This window comes from Plutella xylostella, chromosome 29 (assembly GCF_932276165.1).
Source record: "Plutella xylostella chromosome 29, ilPluXylo3.1, whole genome shotgun sequence".
Classification (NCBI taxonomy): Eukaryota; Metazoa; Arthropoda; class Insecta; order Lepidoptera; family Plutellidae; genus Plutella; species Plutella xylostella.
The window spans coordinates 6164415-6188654 of record NC_064009.1 but is presented as its reverse complement, the minus strand read 5'-3'; the positions used below and the strand labels follow the sequence as shown (position 1 = coordinate 6188654).

The 24240-nt window shown below is 38.2% G+C and overlaps 3 protein-coding genes and 1 long non-coding RNA gene across 5 annotated transcripts in view; 2 read left to right on the top strand and 2 right to left on the bottom strand.

Annotated features, from left to right (window-relative positions):
- Nucleotides 1-77: 77 nt before the first annotated feature.
- On the bottom strand, nucleotides 78-2744 carry LOC105394769 (ATP-dependent RNA helicase p62). Its single transcript, XM_038120740.2, has 5 exons — nucleotides 2581-2744; nucleotides 1556-2440; nucleotides 1187-1419; nucleotides 790-968; nucleotides 78-400 (listed from the first exon to the last, which is right to left on the bottom strand). The coding sequence occupies exons 1-5, from the start codon at nucleotides 2631-2633 to the stop codon at nucleotides 173-175; spliced, it is 1578 nt and encodes a 525-aa protein (XP_037976668.2). The 5' UTR covers nucleotides 2634-2744; the 3' UTR covers nucleotides 78-172.
- Nucleotides 2745-5524: 2780 nt separating this feature from the next.
- LOC105394775 (ATP-dependent RNA helicase p62-like) lies at nucleotides 5525-9640 on the bottom strand. 2 transcript variants are annotated; one of them, XM_038120734.2, is made up of 5 exons: nucleotides 9466-9640; nucleotides 7827-8879; nucleotides 7408-7646; nucleotides 6430-6608; nucleotides 5525-6121 (listed from the first exon to the last, which is right to left on the bottom strand). In XM_038120734.2, coding segments are annotated over exons 1-5 (1659 nt in total). In that variant the 5' UTR covers nucleotides 9468-9640; the 3' UTR covers nucleotides 5525-5935. The 2 variants fall into 2 exon arrangements, 1 of the variants encoding a protein (XP_037976662.2); XR_007268025.1 differs by lacking the exon at nucleotides 5525-6121 and adding an exon at nucleotides 6796-7297 and having other exon boundaries at nucleotides 6522-6608.
- Nucleotides 9641-11262: 1622 nt separating this feature from the next.
- The window catches only part of LOC105394770 (histone deacetylase HDAC1), a 36073-nt gene continuing 23095 nt past the window's right edge, over nucleotides 11263-24240 (top strand). Inside the window, exon 1 of the mRNA XM_011566682.3 lies at nucleotides 11263-11434. Within this exon, the coding sequence (XP_011564984.1) occupies nucleotides 11386-11434 (49 nt within the window). The 5' untranslated portion in view covers nucleotides 11263-11385. The remainder of the gene's footprint in view (nucleotides 11435-24240) is intronic.
- On the top strand, nucleotides 17511-20928 carry LOC125490954. The gene is made up of 3 exons (XR_007267996.1): nucleotides 17511-17576; nucleotides 18458-19137; nucleotides 19383-20928. It is a non-coding gene; the product is annotated as an uncharacterized LOC125490954 (long non-coding RNA).

Sequence of the window (24240 nt, the reverse complement as noted above, 5' to 3'; positions counted from 1 at the left end):
TCTAAATTCACAACAAAAACCTATTGAATGTACCTATGTGAAATGTGTTCATCTGAATTCACAACCAAAACGCAATGTTTTCGACAATACTTTTATTAATTTTATCTATAACATAAACACTACACATAATAAGGTACATATCTACTTACAACTACAGACTTCCCAATCTACTCTAATAGTAGGTATTGCTTTCGCGCGAGAGGCTGCGGTTGCTTCTATAGTTGTTCCGGTTGTTGTTATTGCTATTGTAGTTATTTTTGCTATTGTAGTTGTTGCCGTATCGGTTCCACTTGTTGCCATAGCTTGGCTTGGAGCCAGACCTGTTCCATTTATACTCATTATTCTTCGACTTCGAGAGGGAGAATGATCGCGCCATGTCTTTTAGCTCCTGTGGTACTTCCTGAAATTTAAAGTTGGAATCTTATTACAAAAAGTTATCAAGAAGGAACTCAATCTAATGGCTTCATGAGGGCTCAACATGAAGATGACGACGCTCAGTCAATGCCATGCCAATATTATATTGAATTAGAGACATGAGGGAATGATTCGACGCTTTTGGAGTAAGCCAAGTCATATAGGTACCGGGTAAAGAAACAGTATGATAATGGCGGACGGATTCTTGCTATCTCGCTCTAACCATATCTCTCTCAATAGTCCTATAATACCCCTATGGCAGCCCTTTTCACAATATATTCTTCTTCAAGCGCCTACGACGGAGTTTAGGGGAATGCCTTTGTGCATGAGAAAGGGGTGAAACTATACCTGTAATTTACAGAAGATAAAAGGTACCTGATTGGCTTCTTCTAGAACAGCAATCAAGCTTTTGGCCTGCCGCTCGTCTTCATCGGTCAGGATGGTGTGGGACACCCCCTTGCTGCTAGAGCGGCCGGTCCTGCCGATCCTGTGGATGTAGTCCTCGGACGTGTTGGGGAAGTCGAAGTTCACCACGTGCGTCACTCCGTCCACATCTGAAACATTAATATAATGAAAAGTATCAATAATATGCTGCATTTTTTTGCTCTACCAAAAACATAAACCAGCCCAGGTTGCATAGCATCTTCAGAACACATTTAATACACCAATCACGTGTATGACGCGCATCGCGATATTTCATTTATCTATGTTGATAACAGTGCCGTACAGCAGGAACACAGCATGCATACATTTTGATACCAAGCCAACATACCAAGACCTCTGGCCGCCACTTCAGTTGCAACTAGAATATTACAGCTTCCCTTTTTAAACTTTTGTATAATGAAATCCCTCTGGTTCTGTGATTTGTCACCATGGATGCCCATTGCTGGCCAGCCATTCTTCTTTAGCATAAAGGTTAAATTATCAACAAACTTTTTAGTGTTTGCAAAAATCAAAATCTTTCCAAAACCTTCTCCAGCTATGTCGTGAATTATTGATTTCAGCCTGTAAAAAAATATTATATTGAATTAGAGACATTAAGTGAACTGTATCTGATACTATCTGGATGTAGGTAGCACAACGCGGTCACTTTGGAAAAATTATGAATATGAAAAAATAGAATACAGCTTCTACTACTTACTTGTCCATCTTCTCCATTTGTTCACAGAAATGGAAGTTCTGCTGAATGTTATGATTAGCAGACAGTTCTGTTGAACCAACATTGACTTGCACAAACTTCCCCAAATAGTCCTCAGCTAAATGCTGCACCTCCTTGGGCCAGGTGGCAGAGAACATCATGATCTGCCTCTCCAGGGGAACCCCTTCCAGTGCTTGCCGGATCTGAGGCTCGAAGCCCATGTCCAGCATTCTGTCAGCTTCATCCAAAACCACATAGGTACACCGAGACAGGGTTGTCACTTTACTCATAAGGAAATCATTCAACCTTCCAGGGGTGGCAATGACAATATCAACACCCTGCTGTAGTATTTGAGCTTGTACATTTCTGCTGGCACCTCCATATATGCAAGCGCAACGGATGTACAATAGTCTCTCAAAGGCTTTGGCCACTTGCTCGATCTGTCTAGCCAACTCCCGGGTGGGAGCCAACACAAGTACTATGGGACCTTTGCCTTTTCTAGCATTTTTCTCTTTTATATGCATGATTGCAGGCAACAGGTAAGCTAAAGTTTTTCCAGTCCCAGTTTGTGCAATACCAACAAAGTTTTGTCCACTTAGGGCAACAGGCCATCCCTGTGACTGTATCACTGTTGGTTTGCTAAAGCCTTCTTTCCTTAAGAAGTCCTTAATATAATCTGGAAACTCACTATTGTCAATATCTGTGTATGGATTAGGTATGTCTTTACCTATAACGGTTATATTGTGTTCATTGCGGTATTCATCTACATCTTTCTGCTCCACAGTTTTTACTGAGTAAAATTTGTGAATGTTTACACTCAATATTGGTCTGCAGGTTCCAACATCAAATAGGTTTCTTTCAGTAGATTGTTTGATACTTTGGAGTAACCTGAAAGAAATAATTGAAAGTAAAAATTAATTATATACTTACATAAAATGTCACAGATGTAACACTGTGTAACACTTATGGATGGATAAAATGATTGAGTATTGCGTATATATTACATGCCTCTCGATATAAATACTTACACTTTGACAGCATCTTTGCGCTTTAAAAAACTTGTGATAACATTTAATGCCATTTTGATACGGTAATTTTGGGTGTTTTCTCTCCAATCACGTTATAAAACTTAAGTCTATCAACCAGGTTAGAATAATTTACTTCACTCCACCATTTCTTTAATAAATTTTAATGGAAGGTTTTATATTTATAACTTTTCCTAAGGTTTAAGGTTTTATAATCTTCGCTGTTATGCCTAACCTCAAAATCAATCTCACACTGTCTGTCACCTGTAACTGACACTTCACTCACATGTACAAGGTACTCTGTCCTCTGTCGTCCTTCCATGTATGTGACACCAATAACTCAGAATAAAAACTATTGGATTATTTAATCGATAAAATAATCGAACATTCCTCGAATCTCAAGAGAAACGACTCAACTTTGAATAATTGCTTTGGGCCTCAGTTTTGCACCCGCCTTATTTTATTACACAGTCATTGTCTTTGGGACCAATAAGTAGATACTTATCTCATTATAGGATTATAGTCCTATCATGATAGGACCATTGAACAACGCGGACTCGGGTGTACCCTCTACTCAATGGATAGGACCATCGGACCATTATGTAAATCACCCCTAAATAAATAATGATTACTAAAAAAAGCTTGAGTCCCTCTGGCACGTTCAAATCAAAAAAAAATCCAAAATTTCTTTATTAAGTAAATAGTCTTAATCTATATTACAGTAGTAGTACATCCCTTTTAAGTTCGCAGAACCTGTATTAGGGATGAACGCACGTTGAATCATCGTTGAAAGTTGATTCCGTACTTAATACTTCAATGGTCCATTCTGTGTTTTAATCCGCCTAGGCCGCTAGGGCCTAGGGGTTTTGCAATACATTTTCAACATTTAGAGATGGTAAAGCGCGAGGCCATTATTATTCTGAGTATGTGGTAATTCACGTGAATGAACGATGTTGTCCAGTGAAACACGTGTTGTCTTCATGATTATTTGTGACTCATGTACCTACACTGACCTACACGTGCGTGCCAGACGAACTCGTTTTGGGACACGTGTATGTCTCGACTTTTATCTGAAGGTATTTAGCCGGCTAACCCAAAAAAGATATGCCTCAGTACAGTAAAGTCGTAGAACGAAAGTTGTTCACATCACAATAAGGCATGAGATGAGGTAGGTATTTCGAATACTACTCTACTACCCTCTTTCGACTACTACTACTACCCTCTTTCTACTACTACTACTACCAACAAGAAATAAATAATGGGTAGAAACTACTTGCCACATAGAATATCGCCCATTTGAACTCGGGTACTAAACTCAATGGCGATTTCCGGAAATCCTGCGATAAATATACTAGAATAGAAAGTGCCTACTTTAAGAATACTGTAAACATATTCGGAAATAAATAATAATATGTGGGGACATCTCACACACGGCCATCCGACCCCAAGCTAGGCAGAGCCTGTATTATGGGTATCGGACAGCTGATATATCTACACAAATACATATTAATTATAAATATTTAACACCCAAGACTCGAGTACAAATAATTATGTCTAAACAAATTTTTGCCCCAGCCGGGAATCGAACCCGGGACCTTCGGCTTAGCAGTCAGGGTCACTAACCACTGCACCAGTCGGCCGTCTATATTACAATCATCCGTCAGTTTATATTGACGAAACTCATCACAAATATGAGTATTGCGTGTAGCGCTCGCCTTTGGTCAGTTGTGATCGTGAGCTCTAAATACAGTTCTCCCATATTAATAATGCGCATGCAAATCTTCGCAAACTGTCGTATTCCCGGAAACACCCGAATCAGTGCCTTAAACAAAGCACTTGCATTTTGATCCTTGTTCGAAAGATATAGTAGTCAATATCATGTGACACATAATCGAAAACAATTTGGGCGGTCGGTGGCTGTCACCGATCAGTCAAGGGTCTCAAGGTCAAGATCAATATTACTTTTGTGGAATTATAAAGAGCTTCAATTACACATCGTTCTTGTTATTTTTTTCAAATGTGAATTTAATTTCAACTTTAATTATTTTTGACGACGCCATATTATGAGGCACATTTAAGAATAAAATATGCGTCACATTGATAGACTTCACTTTGCCAATAAAGCCACACCCAAAAGACCAAGTTTGTAATTGTAATATTAGGCTCAGCGCACACCAAGAGCAGAGCAGAGCAGAGCATATTATGAAACCATTGAAAAATTAATCTTATGATAATTACATACATTTCAAAATTGAATACACGTCCCAACTTGATGCTCGACCATGCTCGAGCTTTCTAGTAAATGTTCGAGTATGCGTTCTACATTTTGCTCGACCATGCGCGAGCATTTTGCAGTTCGGTGTGCGCTGACGCTTATTGTGAATGATCAGCGCTGTAAATATTTTTGAACTGAGATTTTAATGTAAACATTTTTATTCATGTGAAATAATCAGTGCTGTAAATACTTTTGAACTGAGATTTCAATTTTTTTATATAAACCTGTGTTTGAAATCCATTTCTCCTTATAATATAAACCTTGGGTTATTCAAACCTTCTTTCATCCATCTTTACATCAGCTTCAGTAAGACACTTGAAAAGTACCTACTGTAACATTTTCGAAGTAAGTAAATTTTAATATTATGGAAATATTATGAATTATCGAATCAAATTTCGTTACTGATAAATCAATTATCACTTTTAGCACCAATTACTAATTCTACTAAAATTTCATGAAGAAAATGCACTTAACCACTCTAAATACATAATAGTTTTCTAAACGCTCGGGAATACGACCGTTGCCGAACAATGACGAAGATTTCTATGTGCATTATCAATTTTGGGGAACTGTACCTACACTTGTATTATAGAGGCGTTTGAAAAACAAAGACTAAAATTTTCTAATCTCAACCTACCTAAATTATGTCGAATGGAGAAATAAAAAGATTTATTTTATATTTAGACGTACATTAATTTATTTATCTTATATCCTGCGTTATGCTACTACAAGACAGTTTTGGAAACCACATTGTCAAAGTATAAGAATGTACCACAACGGTAGACACTTCACATACATAATAGAAGAAGTTTTACTGGTCAATGAAAAAGAACACCAAGAGCTAATCCTCACTAGAAATCACAGCTTACAAATTATCACAGTGCAAAAAATATTTTAAAACAACTTAAGATGTTAAGTGCGTTTTAAGAATAAATTAAAATTAAAACTATACTCAACACACTTGTACCAGGCAAACAAACAGAATTACATAATCGTTATTACATAACACCCACATTCAGTATTCCTATGAGGATTCGCTGCAATTATTCTAAAATACAATTAAATAGAGATACTTTCATAAAGTTAATAGTCATTGAATTTTTTGTGGTTTCCGCCGCCATGTCCGTTACTTCTGCCGAAGTTGGATCCGCGTTTGAAGGAGCCGCCGCCTCCACCACGGCCGCCGCCTCCGCCGTACCGGTTCCTGTTCCAGCCGCCGCCGCCTCCTCCGCAACGCTCCGCCATTGTTTGGAGCTGAGGGTTCACCGTCTGAAAAGACACACACAACATTAGTATTATCTCAAACATTTATAATATCAATCGCCTATTTGGAAAAAAAATGTAACAACATCTGAGGATGGGATCCAGACAAAGAGTCGTGTGGACACCGAAGGCATGTAGTTGTGTTAATGTACCTCATACTTGCATTCATGTCACGCCAATATGAAACGTACCCATGCCAAAGGTATGAGGAGGATATGAAAGGTATAATCGACGCTACTCTAAGTGGAACGAGTGTTTGCACTTAGTGAGTCTCAACTGCATCTAAAGTAAATGAGTGTTGGTTTGCTACTCACTTGGTTAGCTTCCTGCAGCACTGAGACGAGGTCTTTAGCTTGGCGGGAGTTGGAGGGAGTGAAGAAAGCATACGAGGTCCCTGTAGTTTTTGATCGCCCAGTTCTACCAATTCGGTGAATGTAGTCCTCAGAAGAGTTAGGGTAGTCAAAGTTTATGACATATTTAATACCGTCAACATCTGCAATTAAAACATCAATTAACACATATTTTTTAGGGAATGGTGACCGCATTTAGATATTGAAAGTATTGGAACCCCATCCCTTTAATATCTAATTATGCTGTCAAAAATAATAAACTGAGTTCTTTTTTACATTTAGTTACTTAGGACAACATAATGCTGATAAATTGCAACTCATATTACTTACATGAATGAGTTACACAGTATAATGTACAAGTCCAACAAATAACTTTGCCTCTCACTTGGAACCCTGGAGTCTTGTAAAAGGGCATTTCAGTAAATTCAATAAATTTTTCAATTTTTATCTCTTGCCCCTTTGAAAACTCCATTTTGGCCGAAACAGAAAACCCTTGACCTCTTGTCAATCTCTCAACTTTGGTCAAGTTTTATAACAATGCACCATGGGTTCAATAATTTCAGTTCTTTTTTATCATGTAGTGCATCACCAGGTTTTCTTCTACTTTCAAGTGCATCCGCAGTCACGGACATACCATCAAGCTTCCGGCCGTGGGTCCATCGTAGTGAAAGGCTCAACATATGAGGCACCATAGTAATGACGAGTTATTGCATTCTCATATCAAAGAACACTGCACCAGTTAATGAGTTTTATCTACAAATCCAGTGCAGTATCACATATGCCAATATGTGGCAGTATTCTGTTAGAACACAATAACTTTCCGCCAGTGCCTCTGAAATAGTAAAACAAATGCAATTTTAATATAAAATACAAATGTTTTAAGCACAATTACACAAACAACATAAATGCTTTTTGAATTAAACTTTAAAAGTCGAAACTTACCAAGTCCTCGAGCAGCCACATCTGTGGCAACTAGGATACTGGCACGGCCCTGTTTGAATTGATGTAAGACTTGGTCTCTTTCCTGTTGGGTCTTGTCTCCGTGCATGCACACAGCTGGCCATCCATACCGTCTGATATTTCTAGTGATATTCTCCACTTTCCGTTTGGTCTCCACAAAGATGATGGTTTTGGCACCAGGTTCTTGGCTCTGACCTATTTCTTGTAATAGTACATTCAACCTGGAAAACAATACAGTTTTAAAATATTTGCTAACCTTTTAAGTAAATATTTGTATCAATAGGAAAGTTCAGATCTTCTTAGAGGTATTGGTGTATTTTTAATCACAAAATGTGTCAGACATTAACAAATTCATCATATAAGAATCTAAAATAAAAGTTAAAAGGTCAATCAATACATACTTGTTCTCTTTTTCATGTTCTTGACAAACATCAATTATTTGAAGGATGTTGTGGTTAGCAGACAGTTGCATGGATCCAACATTAATTTGTACATAGTCACCAAGGTAATCTTCAGCTAGTTTCTTTACTTCTTTGGGCCATGTAGCTGACCACATGACAGTCTGTCTGTCAGGACGAATTTGCTCAATGATTTTCCTGATCTGGGGTTCAAATCCCATGTCAAGCATTCTATCAGCTTCATCGAGCACCAGGTATGTGCAACGCTGAAGGTTGGTTGTTCCCTTTTCCAAGAAATCAATGAGTCTGCCAGGAGTGGCAATGACAATTTCAACACCCCTCTCAAGATCACGAGCTTGTTCCCTCTTAGGAGCACCACCAAATATGCATGTGTTTCTGACGTATGAAGCATTGCCAAAGTCAGTGGCAACCTGTTGGATCTGTTGGGCCAACTCTCGGGTTGGTGCTAGAACAAGAGCGATGGGGCCATCTCCACGCCTAATAGGCTGTTGGTTGTTGATGTGAACAATAGCAGGCAGAATGTATGCTAAAGTTTTTCCAGATCCAGTTTGGGCAATACCAACTAAGTTCAATCCAGACATGGCAATAGGCCAGCCTTGTGCTTGAATAGGTGTTGGTTCTTTGTATCCTTGGCTTTTGATACTGGACATAACATAATCAGGGAAGTTGCCCTCTTCAAACTGTTGGATTGGAGGAGGGATATCAACTCCGCTAATAGTAATTTCATGTTGGTTTCGGAATTGTTCTACTTCATAAGGAGAACGGCTAAGTACTGAGGGGTGAGGGTTGTAGAAGTTCTTGTTGAATGGCTGCAGGGACACTGAATCCCAGTTGGGGCGCCTCATGTTCTGGCCTCCGGTGAAGTCTTTCTTGCCTCCAAAACCACCTCCGCCGCCGCCGCCGAACCTGCTGCCACCGCCGCCGCCACCTCCGAATCTAGATCCACCGCCACCGCCATATCCGCCTCCACCACCACCGCCGCCGCCATATTTGGAACCACCGCTACCGCGGCTATTATTCCAGCTACCTGAAGACCTGAAAACAAAGAGTTATTGTCAGATCGTTATTGATTTATGTTGCCACGCGAGCAAGTGGGCGTGGAGCACGGCGCATGCCGCATGCGCCAACCGCTTGAGGTTCCTTATCGATTTGTACAGCAAAGCGATAAGTACACGTGTCATATAAGTACCACATGTACATACTGAATACTGAGGTAATGGCAATAAAATATTGGATTTGATAGGTAAGTAAAGAGGGCAGATTGTTTTGCTAAACATGATGTTAACAGTTATATGAAATTGAACCCCCTCACACGCCTCAAAATGGCGGATAAGATCAGACAGGTATTCAATCATCAGACTAGGCAGATTAAATTCATGAGATAAATTCAATTTTCTGAGTGATGCTTAAACTATAAGTACTATATTATATTTGATACAGTTAATACACTATAAGTAACCGACTTGTCCTTTAATCATAATAGTGAAAAAATGGTAATGACTACAATAAAGCAAAGACGAATTGATTGAAAAAATTTACACTAAAACCACACTATAAAATCCTAGCTAGTCCAAAAATACTAACTCGCAGATATTAAAGAATAATCAAATGATATACTTACATAATTTCTGTAGCGTTTTGTTAAGAGATGTTAAAAATATTTATTGATTTTTCTAGGAAGCAGGGTCCAACCTGTAACAACGAATATTTATCTTAGTCATTTGTAAAAAATATATCCGGCGAGTAAAATCACTTCAACAAATTACAAAACTGAATGAGCTGACTTGTGTAAGTCAAAAAAGTATAGATAAATTCACTAAAACCAAAAAAAAATTCACTTCACATAAAATACAACAAGAAACACGTCGTACCTTGACCACTGCTTTAACTTGAAGGAGTGAATGAAAGAATTTATCTACGTGAAATACTCCAAAATGGCGCTGACCGAATGGGAAAATTCAGACCGGTGATTGGTCGAATTATTTGAATGAATGATAGATTACGTGGAGATCGACGTCATTGACACGGCATGTTGCAACCAAATTATAAAACAAGGCAATAGACAAAAAACCTGCGTATTATGATGTCCGTCATGTTGGTAACTAATAAGTTATGAATCAAAACTTATTACCTCAAAACTTTTGATGTACCTCGGTTCCAGCGGCTGTAATACAGGCTAGCGCCTGGAGGCTACTGATTATTTGTTAAATACAGCCTAGAATGCTCACTACTATAGCTTTATCACTATTGTAACAGAGAGTGCTCCTGTGTACTGCGCACACACTTGGGCACTATAATCTACTCCTGCGTAGATGGCTGATCTCAATTGAGATTGGCCGCTGTGGTCGAAATTCGGCTAGGAGGACATTACATTATTATCTTGTGTGACTTTTTATTGAAATAAATTATTCTATTATATTATTCTACCTAGCTGAAAAACAATGTAAGGATTTTAATGAAGAAAGAACCTTTACCAGCCCGCTTACTGTGGCTACTCTTAAAAAACAATGTTAGCGTTTGGCCAAGCATGCCTACGCGTCACTTAAAAAAGTCTATCATCTTTCATGTAACCGTTTTTCCGAAAATATAATACATAAAAATGTCTACGGTATTGTATTGTAGGAATACCGTTTGGCAATGGCTCTTTAACGGATTTGTCCTTTAATAAATAAAATACATCGATTCGGTACGATACGGTCTGTAACCATTAGTTAGGATCCACTTCCGTTCCGTTCCGTTTTCAGGACTTTATAGTTTTACTGGTTTTACTGTAATGTAAGTGTGTGAATGAACCGCACAATGCTTTTGCTTTGGTACTGTTATGGTACCCATTTTCTGAATATAAAACAGTCATAACACATATTACCAGGTTTTTCAACTTGCTTAGATCTTTATTGAATGAATGAAAGGCACGTATGAAGGAAAAGGAAGTGAATGAATTTCTTTTTAAAAGTTGCCATATAAAAAAATATTTTATTACTTTGTATTACCACAGAATAATAACTAGTTGTATTACTAGTCTATGCCATGCCATAGCATGGATTATGTTGACTAATAGGTACAATGATTGAAAATTAATCAGTGGCGATATAAGTTTTAACTAAACGGCTTACGTTTTTTACAGAAACGATACTTTTGCCAAATGTTACATATGCAATAAATGTTAGAACCATCCACAAATAAAGTAGACTCCTTAGGATCATCGACATCGGCAACTGCAACTGTCTGGACCTGAGTCCCCGTTGTTCTATGGTCTGCAACACATAAACTTTAGATCATCTTTTACATTGATACCAAATAGCAGTTTTACAATATAAAAACAATATTTTGTAGGATTAAAAATTAAAATGACTCGATTTTTCATAATCGATTATTTACCATCGTTTATAATGTGTGACAATCCAGCAAGTGGTCCCATCACTAAAAAAAAACAAAGAAAAACGCTTGGCGCCGTGGTTTACCGAGTCGTGTTGTGTAAAATTCTCAAAAATAGTTAATATTTGTGATTTAACTTCTTTTTAGTGTTATTTTAATAAGCGAAATGGCTATGCAACCACACAGCAAGAAAAGAGTGTGCTATTATTACGATAGTAAGTACTTAAAACCAACTTTACCATATACACATGCCATAATCAATCCAAATCTCTGGATTTTCGGTACACAACTCTACTATTACTATACAAATTATCATTATTTTCGTAGTTCTTCACCCGTAGAGCTTTGTATGTAAGTTATCGTCTTAATTTCTCGTCAGTTGACCGTCTTATGGAAATTACATGATAGTGTGCCACACCATTACATGGCGTCTGTACCAAATCCTGCCTTGCTATTGGTCGAGATCGATTTGATAATGTCTCCCCGTTCAAAATACAGACGCAATGTATGTCAAGCTTGAAAAGCATTGAGAAACAATCAGTTATATTCTTAAAAACAATTATCTATACAGGCATTATTTTATTTTTTATACATCTGTGGTAATTTATGCTGATTGCTATCAAGTATTACTTACCTGTTACCATTATAATCCTGGGCAATGCTGGTATTTTTAGTTTTTTGTTAAGTTTTTATACCTTTAGAAATGGTTAAGTACATTGTGAATTCATGTTCCCAGAAACGGAACAGAATAATAATTATAAGCACTAAAAGTAATCTTTCCTATGGTAAAGGTAATTTTGTTAGAGTATGTGGTTTTCAATTTAATCAATACTAGCTTTTCTTTAAGCTACAACAGTTTCCCGTGGATATTCTGGGATAATAAGTAACATTCAAAGTTAATATATTTTTTTTTTTTTTTTGTCCTCTTTCTCATCTGCCATCGACATTCTGTCTTCATCAGATTGTATGTTCATTATCCCTCGTTGTTTTGGGTGATGGTCCAGTGAACATGATCTCCTTGGTTTCTAATTCCAGCTTATCTCCACTTAGATTCTGTCACTGAGGGACAGGATGTGCCATCGCTTCAACCGTCGAGTATCCTCGGGGTCACTCATCAGTAGATCTCTCGCTAATTTGTTGGTATGTCCCTGTAACCTGTCCTGATATTTGGAGCTGTATGAGCATATTTCCTCTTTCACTGTGGGCATCCCCAGGTACTCGTGTGTTTCAGCATTTCGGGTATACCAAGTAGCACCAGATATGTCCCTGAGTACTTTATTCTGAAAGCTTTGTAGGATTTCCAGGTTGGAGTTGCTTGCAGATCCCCAGAGTTGGATGCCGTAAGTCCAGATTGGCTTTATGGTGCACTTGTACACCAGCAGTTTGTTGTTGAGTGAGAGAGGCGACTGTCTTCCTATCAGCCAATTCAGCTTCTGATATTGTAGGTTAGCTTCTGTTTTTTTGGCTTTAATGTGTTCAGCCCAAGTAAGTCGTCTATCTAGTCTCAGACCAAGGTACTTCACACAATTTTTATGTGGTAGTTGTTCCCGTCCCAAGTTTACAGGGGGGCAGTCACCTTTGCGTAGGGTGAATGTGACGTGAACCGATTTTGTGGCACTGGATTTGATCCTCCATTTTTGCACCCAGACATCAATCTCGTCCAGTTGTGCTTGCGAACAGTTTCTGTGAGGCTAGGATGGGGTCTTTATTGCTCGAAAGACAGGCTGTGTCATCAGCGTAAGTTGCTATAACAACATCATCATCTTTGCAAGGCAAGTCGGCTGTGTAGATGGAGTATAGCACTGGACCGAGGACTGAACCATGTGGGACAGATGCTAGGATCTTTTTTTTTTGTTTGCCAACATGCAATCGGTTTAATATAACCATAAGCAGTTCATTTCGTTGTTTATGATTGGCTTTGCAGGCATACCCTTCCATTGTCAGGCTGCCTTCTTAATGTATTATTGGTCTATGTTATCCCAGATATTTTTTCTTTTTAGTCTTCTGGTGGGTACATTACTGGTAAGGTCAGTGGCCAGTTTGTTTGGGTGATTTACAATCCTGTCTCGGTAGGTTCTTGTAAGTTTTGCAACCTCCTCTTTCACGGTAGGCATTTTCAAATATTCATGCACCTCATCCATTCTGGTGAACCAGGGTGCATTTACTATGGCTTTGAGTACTCCGTTTTGAAATCTTTGTAGGATTTCAATATTTGTTTGGCTTGCTGTTCCCCACAGTTGAATACCGTAGGTCCACACGGGTTTCAGGACTGTTTTGTAACACAACAATTTATTTTCGAGTGATAGTCTAGATTTTCTACCCATAAGCCACTCCAGTGATCGGTATCTCTGATTTAGCTCGTCTCTTTTCTTCTGGATATGGCATTTCCAAGTTTGTTTCCTGTCTAAGTGGAAGCCCAGGTACTTAACAGTAGATTGATGGGGGAGCACTTCATTTCCAAGTTTCACTGGAGGGCAGTCTTTTTTCCTCAAGGTAAATGTGACATGATTCGACTTAGTTGCGCTAGCCTTTATTCGCCAATCTTTCATTCATTTATTAACTTTATCTAGATGGCTCTGTAACATTTCTGATGCCATATTGTTATTTTCATCGGAAGCAAGAACAGCGGTATCGTCTGCAAAGGTAGCGGTCATCACATTGTCTGATTCAGGCACATCAGCAGTATAGAGTAGGTACAGCGACGGTCCCAGCACTGAGCCTTGAGGAACTCCTGCATTGATCTCGTAGAATTCTGAGACTGAGTCATTAATCTTGACATAAAATATGCGATGTTCTAAATATGACTTTAGTAGTAGGTACAAGTTGTGGGGCAGTGACTTTTTCAACTTGTAGAGCAGGCCATTATGCCAAACCTTGTCAAAGGCCTGTTGCACGTCCAAAAATACTCCTGAGCAGTATTTCTTACATTCCAGAGCTTCCCTTATGTGTTCGAAGACCCTGTGTACTTGTTCAACAGTGGCATGGTTTTTTCTAAACCCAAACTGGTGGTCAGGGATAGTACTGGCGTCTTTTAGGCTTTGGTTTAATCGAGCACTGATTATTTTTTCTAGTACTTTCGATAGCACTGGTAGCAAGCTGATTGGCCGGTACGGGGAAGTCAGCTGCGGAGGCTTTCCAGGTTTAGGTACCATTTTTATCTGGGAGACTTTCCATACACGAGGAAAGTATGACATTCTCAATATAGCATTGAACAGTGTGGTTATAAATACTATTGCCTTTTTAGGAAGTTGTTTTAGTATCTCTGCTGTTATTAGGTCAAATCCTGGTGCCGTTTTTAGTTCCAGTAGTTTTATTATATTCCGGACCTCTGTTGGTGTGCAGTGTTGTAAGGGCAGACTGAGTTGTAGGTCAGATTCAAGAAACTTTCTAACTTCTTCATCTAATGTGTCTGTTCCCATGCTGCTGTTCGGTTGGAACACATCACTTAGGAATAAGCCATAGGCTTCAGCTCTTTCAGGGTCCGTCTTAGCCCACGTGCCACGATCCGTTTTTAGGGGATGTTGAGCCAGTTGTGGTTTGTTTCGTGATTTGACAGTTTGCCACAGGGAGTTTTCAACTTTTGCTGGAGTTTTGGCTGTTAAGTTTTCTAAGCGCTGTTGCAATGTGTCATTTTCAATTTCCACAAGAAACTTTTTTAGGCTTACTGCTGACTTGTTGTATTCCCGTTTATCTGCTGGATGCCGGCTATTCTGCCAAATGCGTCGAAGCCTACGTTTTTCTAAAACTTTCTGCTTAACAATAAACGGAACATTGGAGTGTGCTTTATTATTAGTTGATTTCTTTTGGGATGGAGTACTTGCCCATGCTGCTCTTTGAATGGATGTTATGATATGTTCGGTGGCAGAATCTATATCATCTTCACTTTTCAGACAAAGGTTGAGATTTAAGTTTTCATTAAGATGTCTCCTGAAGTTTTCCCAATCTGTGTGATTGTTGCACAGGTATGGATTGGCGGGACGTTCAATAATGGTATAGCTCAGAGTCGCTATGACTGGTGTATGATCCGAGGATGAGTCATGGCAGCTTTCTACTGACAGAAAGTGAGTCTGCACGCCTTTGTAGATGAAGAAGTCCAACAAATCTGGGAGTTTTTGTGGGTCAGTGGGCCAGTATGTTGGTTCACAGGTTGTGAGGGCATTAAGTTTGTGGTAGTCCATGCTCATTTTTAAGTTGCGTCCTCGTGTTGTGGTGAGGCGTGATCCCCATTGTAGATTCTTTGCATTCCAGTCCCCTCCGACAATAAATCTATGACCAAGTGACTCGAAGAAACTATTGAAATCCTCTTCTGTAGTCTCCGGGTTTCTCTTTTGTTTTGGTGAGCAGTAGATGGATGTTACTGTGATTGGACTTTGTTTATCATGTATCATTATTGAAGTTGCCTGAATTTTTGTTGATCTATACTCTGGAAGTAATTGGTGCTGGATAGTATTTTTTATAATAATTGCAGTGCCTGCATGGGAGGTGTTATCAGGGTGGTACGTAGCATAGGTACACACGGCAACGTTAAATGGTTGGCAGGGCACACTAACGTAGGTAGTGTATGTGTGTGTCAGCGACGTCGACGTAATTATTTAGTTCTGGGCAACCCACACACGGATATTGTAAGCATGTAGTTGTGCCAGTGACAATGATTCATTGTTTTTATGATATGAAGCAAAATTTTGCAAGGCATTGTAATAGATTGAATGGCTCGGTTGGTATGATACAAGAATACAATAATAGGTATGGTGGTTCAAATCCCACTGAACTTACAATATTCTTTTTTGTTTTTTTTTTATAGATTTAATTTATTTTTTAAGATGGTTAATAATAGTATTGTGGTATAAACGAATAAAAGCAACACAGAAAGTAAATGAAACAAGTTATTAATTGTTAAAATTACCAAATTTATTCTTGCCGTAACATAAACATTAAGGATGTTACGTTTTTGTTGTTTTTCGTTTTAAAACATAGTTGTAGTTTATATTAATAAGGAAAATTTTCAAATAGCAGTTTTAAATCATAATGAACATCAGAAAAGGATGGACTGGCTGTTTTACTAAAGTAAATAGGCAAGTCATTAGTTATATGAATCAACATGTTAATTAGCTAGAAATAAGATAACTTATTCCAACATCAGTAACAATAACATCATTAACACATTGGCTTACCCAAAATTGTAAATAATAATAAGTCTTTAACAAAATACATAACTAAAATCTTATACAAATGGAAAAAATAAAAATTACTGAGCTAACCACAATAATTATAATTTTCACCACTTTTTCGCCATAATGTCTTACGTCCATCCTTGTCTGACTTAAAGGACTTTTCATCACTAAATATCACCACATTGTTGCACCAATCAAAGTTTAAAATAGTCAGTCGCAAAACGCACTCTGTTTCGACATCGTCGGATCTGATCGGTTAGACCAATTTTCTTCGTCGGCTTCCGACACCGCAACCCAGCAGCACGCAAGTGAACCCGTACGGTTCGTAGGGATAGATTATGTGTTGTGGCTGTAGAACGGGTGCTGCAGAACGGATCAGCGCTATGTGCAGCTACGATATCTCGATGGCGTGGTGATGCATCCGTATAGACATCCGTCTACATGTCCCGAATCTGCGTATCGGTGAACCCATAATTGAACAGTTCTCCTCTGCAAACAAAAAAAACAAATACTTAGCTTATACAAATACAAATATTCTAACAGTCAAATAAAATATTTACAATTCTATGTTACTTACCGTTAAACGTCTTGCGATTTCACTAATTGTAATGTTTTGTTCATATAAATACGATTATCTCCGCCTTTTTGAACATGGTTAAGTGACTTTCCATACTGACTGCGAAGAGTAATTAATTAAATTGACAAATCACAAAGTGAATCACTTTGCAGACGCAGAGGTGAATTGTCACTAAAACTAAAAACAAATTTCGTTTATTCATATTGTATGAGGGTAGAATGGTTTTAATTCTCAAATGAAGAACGAATCATATATTTTTGGCGAAGAGAAATAGTCGACAGCTATGCAGCTTGTAGTCATTTGTCAGTTTCAAATATATTAATTTTATACTCAACAGCGTTTAAATTAACGCAAAATTTGAATTAAGTTAAATAAAAATAACCATCCGTGGACTCGAACTCACGACCTATGTTTCATTAGTCTAACATTCTACCAATGAGCTACGAAGTGTATAGACACAGGTAGTGAAATTTAGCTACACATCAATTTTATAACTATTTCACTAACACTACCGGTTGATATTTTTATGTCACAGCTGCGGGCGTTTGCCTACGCGCAAACTCGTTTGTGCTGTGTTGTGTGTGTGTGTGTGTGTGTGGTTTGTTACTGGTGTGTAAACCGATTTCTGCGTTTATGCACACATAGACAACGTTAGTGTGCACACATACACTACGTTAGTGTGCCCTGCCGACTATTTGACGTTGCCGTGTGTACTATACCCCTCCAAATTAAAAGGTGTTTTTTCTGTTAGGTGAGCTTCAGATATAAGAAGTATATCAAGTTTTTGAATGTTCAGTAATATTTTAACTTCTTGTTTTTTACCAATCAGTCAAGTTTTTGAATGTTCAGTAATATTTTAACTTCTTGTTTTTTACCAATCAGTCCGTTCACATTCCAAGTTGCAACTCGTAGGGCCATATTATTTGACTAACTTGTTCACGATGGTTGTCAAGAGACCCATTAAGGTACTCATGTGATCAATAAGGCGATCTAATTTCTTCGTTTGTTCCGAAAGTATTGTTTCAAGGCTACCTGTCACTCCCGCTGTGGCTTGGGCATACGTTTTGTTTCCCAGATTTGGTGTGTATTCATCAGTGCCTGAATTTGGTTCCTCGGGGTTCTTACTTTCTTGTTGGTTTGGCTTGGCTGATTTGTTGTTTATTCTAGAGCCAAATTTCCTCCTCTCAATTTCTTTGAAAACTCTGCATCCTCTGTAGTTGGCAGCATGATTTTCTAGGCACAGGGCGCACTTGGCTGGTTCTTGTCTGTCCTTTTTAGGACAGTCCGCTGTGTTGTGGCTTTCAGCACACTTAACACACCTGTATGGCCGCATACAGTAGTTCTTGGTGTGACCATATTGTTGGCATCTCTTGCATTGGGGGATTGTGTTTTTCCGTATTGGATCTTCTATTTTGACACTCGTGTGATAGATATATTTAATATTTTTTACTTCACTATTATTGGGCCCAGGTTCTAGGTTAACAAACCAGCACGGCTAGTATGGCCATAATAAGACAACATGTGAAGTGACTGATTAAATTGAGTCACTTTTTGATATCAGTCTTAAATGTTAGCATAGGGTGTACATGGGACTCATTTTATTTGTGTGATTCGGCATTAGTCCCAGTGACACTGTAACTTTTCTGCTCTGTGCAAATAAGTTTTTCAAATGTTATTTTTTTCCGAAAACCTCTCATTTGTGGTTGTTGTTTGTATTGTCTATGGTTTTTTGACACTTAAAATGTCACCAATTGTCAAACTTGAAGAAAATTTTGACTGTTTGGTGCTTTCGAGAGTTTCGAGTGTATTATTTTGGTAATATTACTTTGCTTTGCGCTACCCCATGGATTCATATTGGCTCATTAAACTACTTTATTGAGTTTCTTGGACATCGTCTCATCAAATGATATACGACCAAGCTTGCTCCCGACCAAGCACGCTCAGATTCCTTGGGAGCTCCTGCTATCGGCAGCCGTCGATGCATCGGATCCCTGAGACGAAGAACAAAAACAGCATGCCACCTGACTGATGACCCACCCACTGTCTACCCGGACCCAGGAGCTAGAAGGCCTTGAGAAAAAAGCCCGGGCAGGATCCTGACGGGCGCAGAATATCATCTTCGATGCTTGTCTTGTCATTTATATAATCAATGGAAGGAAAAAAACAGTAGGTAAGTGCCAGTACCCGTGACATGTTATTATAATTGGGCATATGCACACAAAACAACTCAAAAAACTTTTTTCACATGGCACTACTTGGTCGGCTAGGCCTAAACCCTTCCTTCATTGGAAGGAAACCCCTACCCCAGCAGTGGGGACGTGATGGGTTATGATGATGATGAAGAGGACAATAGGAGACATAATCTTAGTTCATAAGTATAACTAAAATCTAATGAAACATTTTTGTTTGTTACAGAACATTGAAATTGGCTTGTAGGCAAGACGGAAGATGGTCAAAACCGGTCAGAAATTGATGCCCTAGACACGGTTGGAGAGCTCTTGTTGGCAGAAACCACCTGAATGGTGAATGGTGGTGCTGAATGATGGTCAGATGACATTAGCAACCTTGTGGTGAAACAATGAACTGGAGCGGCACCGAACTGAAAAAGTTGAAAAACTTGGCATACATACTATGAGACCCATTTGATGACTGATATAAGCAAAGTTCAGACTGATTATTGTGATAGTTGATAACTAAGAATACCTAATATGCTTTTATGGTGTGTGAAATAGTATACTTTTTATAATTTATTAATTAAAAGTTTAATAAATGTTTTACTTACCTAAAGAAAATATTATATTTTTATAACCATTTAAAATAGTTGTAAGTACATGCTAGCATACCCACTTATTTTTTTATAGTTAGTGTGTAGTTGATAAATAATAAATCCTGACTAGGGTTTGTCACTGTAGTGAAAGGATTAGTCGCTGACTACCCGGTGTACCGGATGTATTCAATGTACAGTTTATATGATTTACACTTCATGAACTCCACATTTAGCATTCAAACTATTCAATTAGCCACTTCATCTCAGTTAGTGTGTTGTTCACGTGTTGTTGATAAATCATAAAGCCTGACTAGGGTTTGTCGCTGTGGTGAAGGATTAGAATGAGTCGCTGACTGCCCGGTGTGCCAGATGTATTCAATGTACAGTTTATAAGTATTATTTACATTTCGTGAACTCTATATTTAGCATTCAAACTATTCAATTAGCCACTTCATTACCTACATACTTTGACGTGAATAGGCAAACTTAAAGTATAAGTATGGGAGACAACTGAAAATCTGTGGTTTGTTCCTAAGGGCAAACATATGCGCTGAGTTGCTTCCCTTTTGGTCTGCTTCAACACACACATTTCGCCTCTTAATTTAAGTGGAACAAATTAATGTCTATCTATCTAACTTATTAGCACATGTCAGCGACAGGATTTGAATCCACATCTCTTCCGTGAGGGGCGGGCGCTTACCCGTCTGAGCTAACACCGCTACATATAAGTAATATGATATATAATTTTAGTCAAATAAAAAGAGGATGTGTGTTTTGACAAATGTTGTTTTTAAAGCATTTTCAACGGGTTATTAGAGTCCCGGATCATCCTCCCTATAAGTATTATAGTAATTTTCCTTTCCTGCATCTCTTCTTGTAGAGCAAGGATGAAATTAACAAAAACTAAACAAATAATTATTTGTGTCACATGTTATCACCACCTTCGAACTTGAGTGATATAATGCTACCTAAACAAATGTCAAACTGAGACATGTGTGGATAAATTGGTACACCCATGTTAGGAAATAAGACAAATCTTCCAATCTCGCTGTCAAAATTGTAACTCACATCTTGTAGTGATTATTTCGTGTTGGCCATGTTAGCGTTTGTGAGGACAACTGGTATCACACAATTTGTTGCAACTAGCTGTCATTTATATCTTGTCACCGCCATACTGTGCTACGCGTGCAGGTTGACAGTGGTGTCTTAGTGGATCTGTCGCAGCCGGATCGTATAACCCGCCGTATTACATGACGGCTAGCCGCATTACAAGGCAGGGCCGCTTTGTAATGCGGCGGATCAACGTTTAGCCGTATTGAATACGGCTGAATGAAAATGCGCCGGATTGTTCTCGACATCATACGTCATTCAATACGGCTGGCCGTTATGTAATACGGCTAGGGATTAGCCGCCGCTTTGAAAGATTTTAGTTTTGATTTTTAACACTCGTGGCGCTGCTTGACATAACAGCAATAATAGCGTTGGATACAGATATTTGATGATGATTAAAACGAAGAAATCGTGTTAAATATGCTAGTAAACAGTAATTCAAGAACAATTTGCACGTGAAATTAAATAATTTCTATTCCGATCAATGCGGTACAGTGAAAAACGTACAAAAGATATAACGCACATCAATCAGCTAAAGTGACCATGGATTCTGCTGGTCGGTGGATTTCCAGATAATATTACTGGGTCAAAAAATATAAATGTGGCCGGGAAAGGTTATTTGATCTTGAAGAGACTGCGACGAGGCAAACGTAGTGTGGGACGCCCTCAGGCTAGATGGGGTGACGACTTGCGAAAGGTGGCTGGTTATGATTGGATGTGGAATGCTGTAGATCGCATCCAGTGGTGTGCTTTGGGAGAGGCCTACGTCCAGAAGTGATGTTGATGATGAAGAATAATAATTCCGAAGATCCTACAATCCGAGTAGTGCCCATTAACAGTATTTTGATACTTTAATGGAAGTCCATATGATAGATTTACTCTATTATGATTACAAAAATCCTTCACCTGTAATGTCATGCTTAGTATGGACATGGTTACCCTACAATTCAGTAGTAGTACGATGCGGCTAAACGTGGGCCGCCGTATTGAAGAACGTATTGAAATGACAATGCGGCTAAACGTTGATCCGGCGCATTACAAAGCGGCCCTGTTTTTTAATGCGGCCAGCCGTAATGTAATACGGCGGATTATACGATCCGGCTGCGACAGATCCATGACGTGCATTTATGATTTCCCCTTTAACTGTGTTTCCAGTTTCCTCTATAACGTCTTTTATGGCTTGAATAGGTGTTGAATGGTGAAGGTTTTTTATGACAATCCTACACGGTCTCTCACTTTTTGGTACAAAGGTGTGACCAATCAGTTGTTTTTCACGAACCACTGCCATTATCTTTTTGAATGCATCCATATTTTCAGTAGATACTCTCATTTGGTTTTTGGTGACAATCTTGAATGAGTATTGCGTTTTATCTAATACCACTTCAATGGTCTCTTTCAGTTTTGTTACATTTTTAATGCCATATAGCATAATTGGTGGTGGCTTCAGCGTTTTCGACGTAACTTCAACTTGAGGAGCATCATCAACATTGAGTGCAGAGTATCTATTGTTAGATCGAAGATCCTGTTTTTCTGGTGACGGTGTACTTAGTCTCTTCCTTTTGTACCTATTTTGATGTTGACGGAGTATTGGGATTGTTTGCCAGTCATTTTCATCCTCACTATTTTGATTCTGGGGATCGAGATTAATTTTGGCTGATCCCGAGCTTTTCAGCAGTTTGCCTGCGGCATCTTTTGGGTTTTCACCAGTAGCTTTGACTTTCTCAGAGGCCTGGACAGCCACCTCCGAGAAAGAATCTACCATATGGGAGGTAATTTTATGCAATGGCAACACTAATACATTGACATTTTTTTTTTTTTCATTTATTTAAGGATCACAAAACAGATAAGTTACACTTTTAAAAATAATTTAAGACTAGAGTAAAATTATTGTAATGTGTACTTTCTAAATACATGCGACCACAACACGAGTAGGTAAGTAAAGAAAACTTAAGGCTGTCACTAAAGCTGGAAGAAAATCAGAATCTGTCAAATCTAGTGAGGGGGGGTTGAGGTATGCGGGGCGTTCTACGGACAATGACATGAAATTTTAACATAGTACTCGAAAACATAAAAGTGAAGACATGCCACTTTGTTAAAAATATACTAAGTAAGTAATATTGTTTTGTGATACGAAAATATTTATTTTTATTTGAAAGTATTTTTAATATTTAATAATTAATTATATATAAAGTCGTACCCGTGCCGATATTTATACAGGTTGTTGCAAAAAGGGTTTAATACTATGCCGAAACCTACGTGTGCAGCATGTTATTGATGTTATTTCTAAGCCAGGAAATGAAATCAGAATGTAAAAAAATCGCGAAAATATTATCAGAGTTTAATAGTTCAGGGTGTTGTATTAAACTCTGCCCCCGTGTAATAAAAAAAGTATAGTTAGCCGAAAGGGCGTTACTCAGGCGTCACTCTGAAAAACTTTTATCCTACGTAATTTTTTATATTCATGAAAAAAACGCTTCTTCATATAATTTTTTTTTGGTCACGTGACCTTTTAGTTAGACGACCTGTTTTTTTTTGGTGTTTCAAAAGCAGAACAGTAGTTTGCAGAACTCTGCATATACAGGGTGTCACAAAAGGTTACGTAGCTGGCAAAGGGATATGGGGAGGTCACCAGAAAAATAATAACATGTAAGTACCCCCGCAAGGGGGTACATTAGTACAAGGCGAGAGTGTGTATTTTTTTTTAAGTACTTATGTGTATTTGGGATATGAAAGAAATAATATTTTTAACCGACTTCAAAAAAAGGAGGAGGTTCTCAATTCGTCGGGATCTTTTTTTTTTTTTTTTTTATTTTTTTTTTATGTATGTTCACCGATTACTCCGCCGTTTATGAACCGATTTTGAAAATTCTTTTTTTGTTGTATTGGGTTGAGCTCCCAGGTGGTCCCATTTTTTTTTCAGAATTTTATCTCACCCCCAAGGGTGGGTAAAGGGGTAAAAACAGGGTATGAATTTCCATTTTGGTCACATATTAACCGATTCTAATGAAATTAAGAACGTAAATATAGTTCTTATAACAAAAAAATATGATGGTGACCTTGAGCTGATCTGATGATGGAAACGGAAGGCAGTCAGGGGAACTCCTCAACGGTATATAGCAACTACTTCGTGTTTAGGCTTGAATGATTCGTATTGATTAGTAGGACTTTTTGGTATCATTTGCACCTTACTTTTGATTGAAAATTATTACAAATAAACTAAAAACTATTAAATAAAATAATAATTAAAAAAATTAAAAAACCGACTTCAAAAAACCACTAAAATGTAAGAAATAATTTAAGGTTTACACAAATTCTACTCGTATGAGACAGTACAAATATACCTAAGCAGGAACTGTTCTTTTTTGAAGTTGGTGCCATATTTCTTCAGATTACTTT

Coding starts and splice junctions, on each gene's coding strand:
- LOC105394769 (XM_038120740.2), bottom strand. CDS start 2,633: ATGGCATTAAATGTTATCACAAGTTTTTTAAAGCGCAAAGATGCTGTC. Junction 969..1,186: donor AGTGGCGGCCAGAGGTCTTG/GTATGTTGGCTT, acceptor TTAATGTTTCAG/ATGTGGACGGAGTGACGCAC. Junction 401..789: donor TTCTAGAAGAAGCCAATCAG/GTACCTTTTATC, acceptor TTTAAATTTCAG/GAAGTACCACAGGAGCTAAA.
- LOC105394775 (XM_038120734.2), bottom strand. Junction 7,647..7,826: donor GAACATGAAAAAGAGAACAA/GTATGTATTGAT, acceptor ATTGTTTTCCAG/GTTGAATGTACTATTACAAG. Junction 6,609..7,407: donor TGTGGCTGCTCGAGGACTTG/GTAAGTTTCGAC, acceptor TTTTAATTGCAG/ATGTTGACGGTATTAAATAT.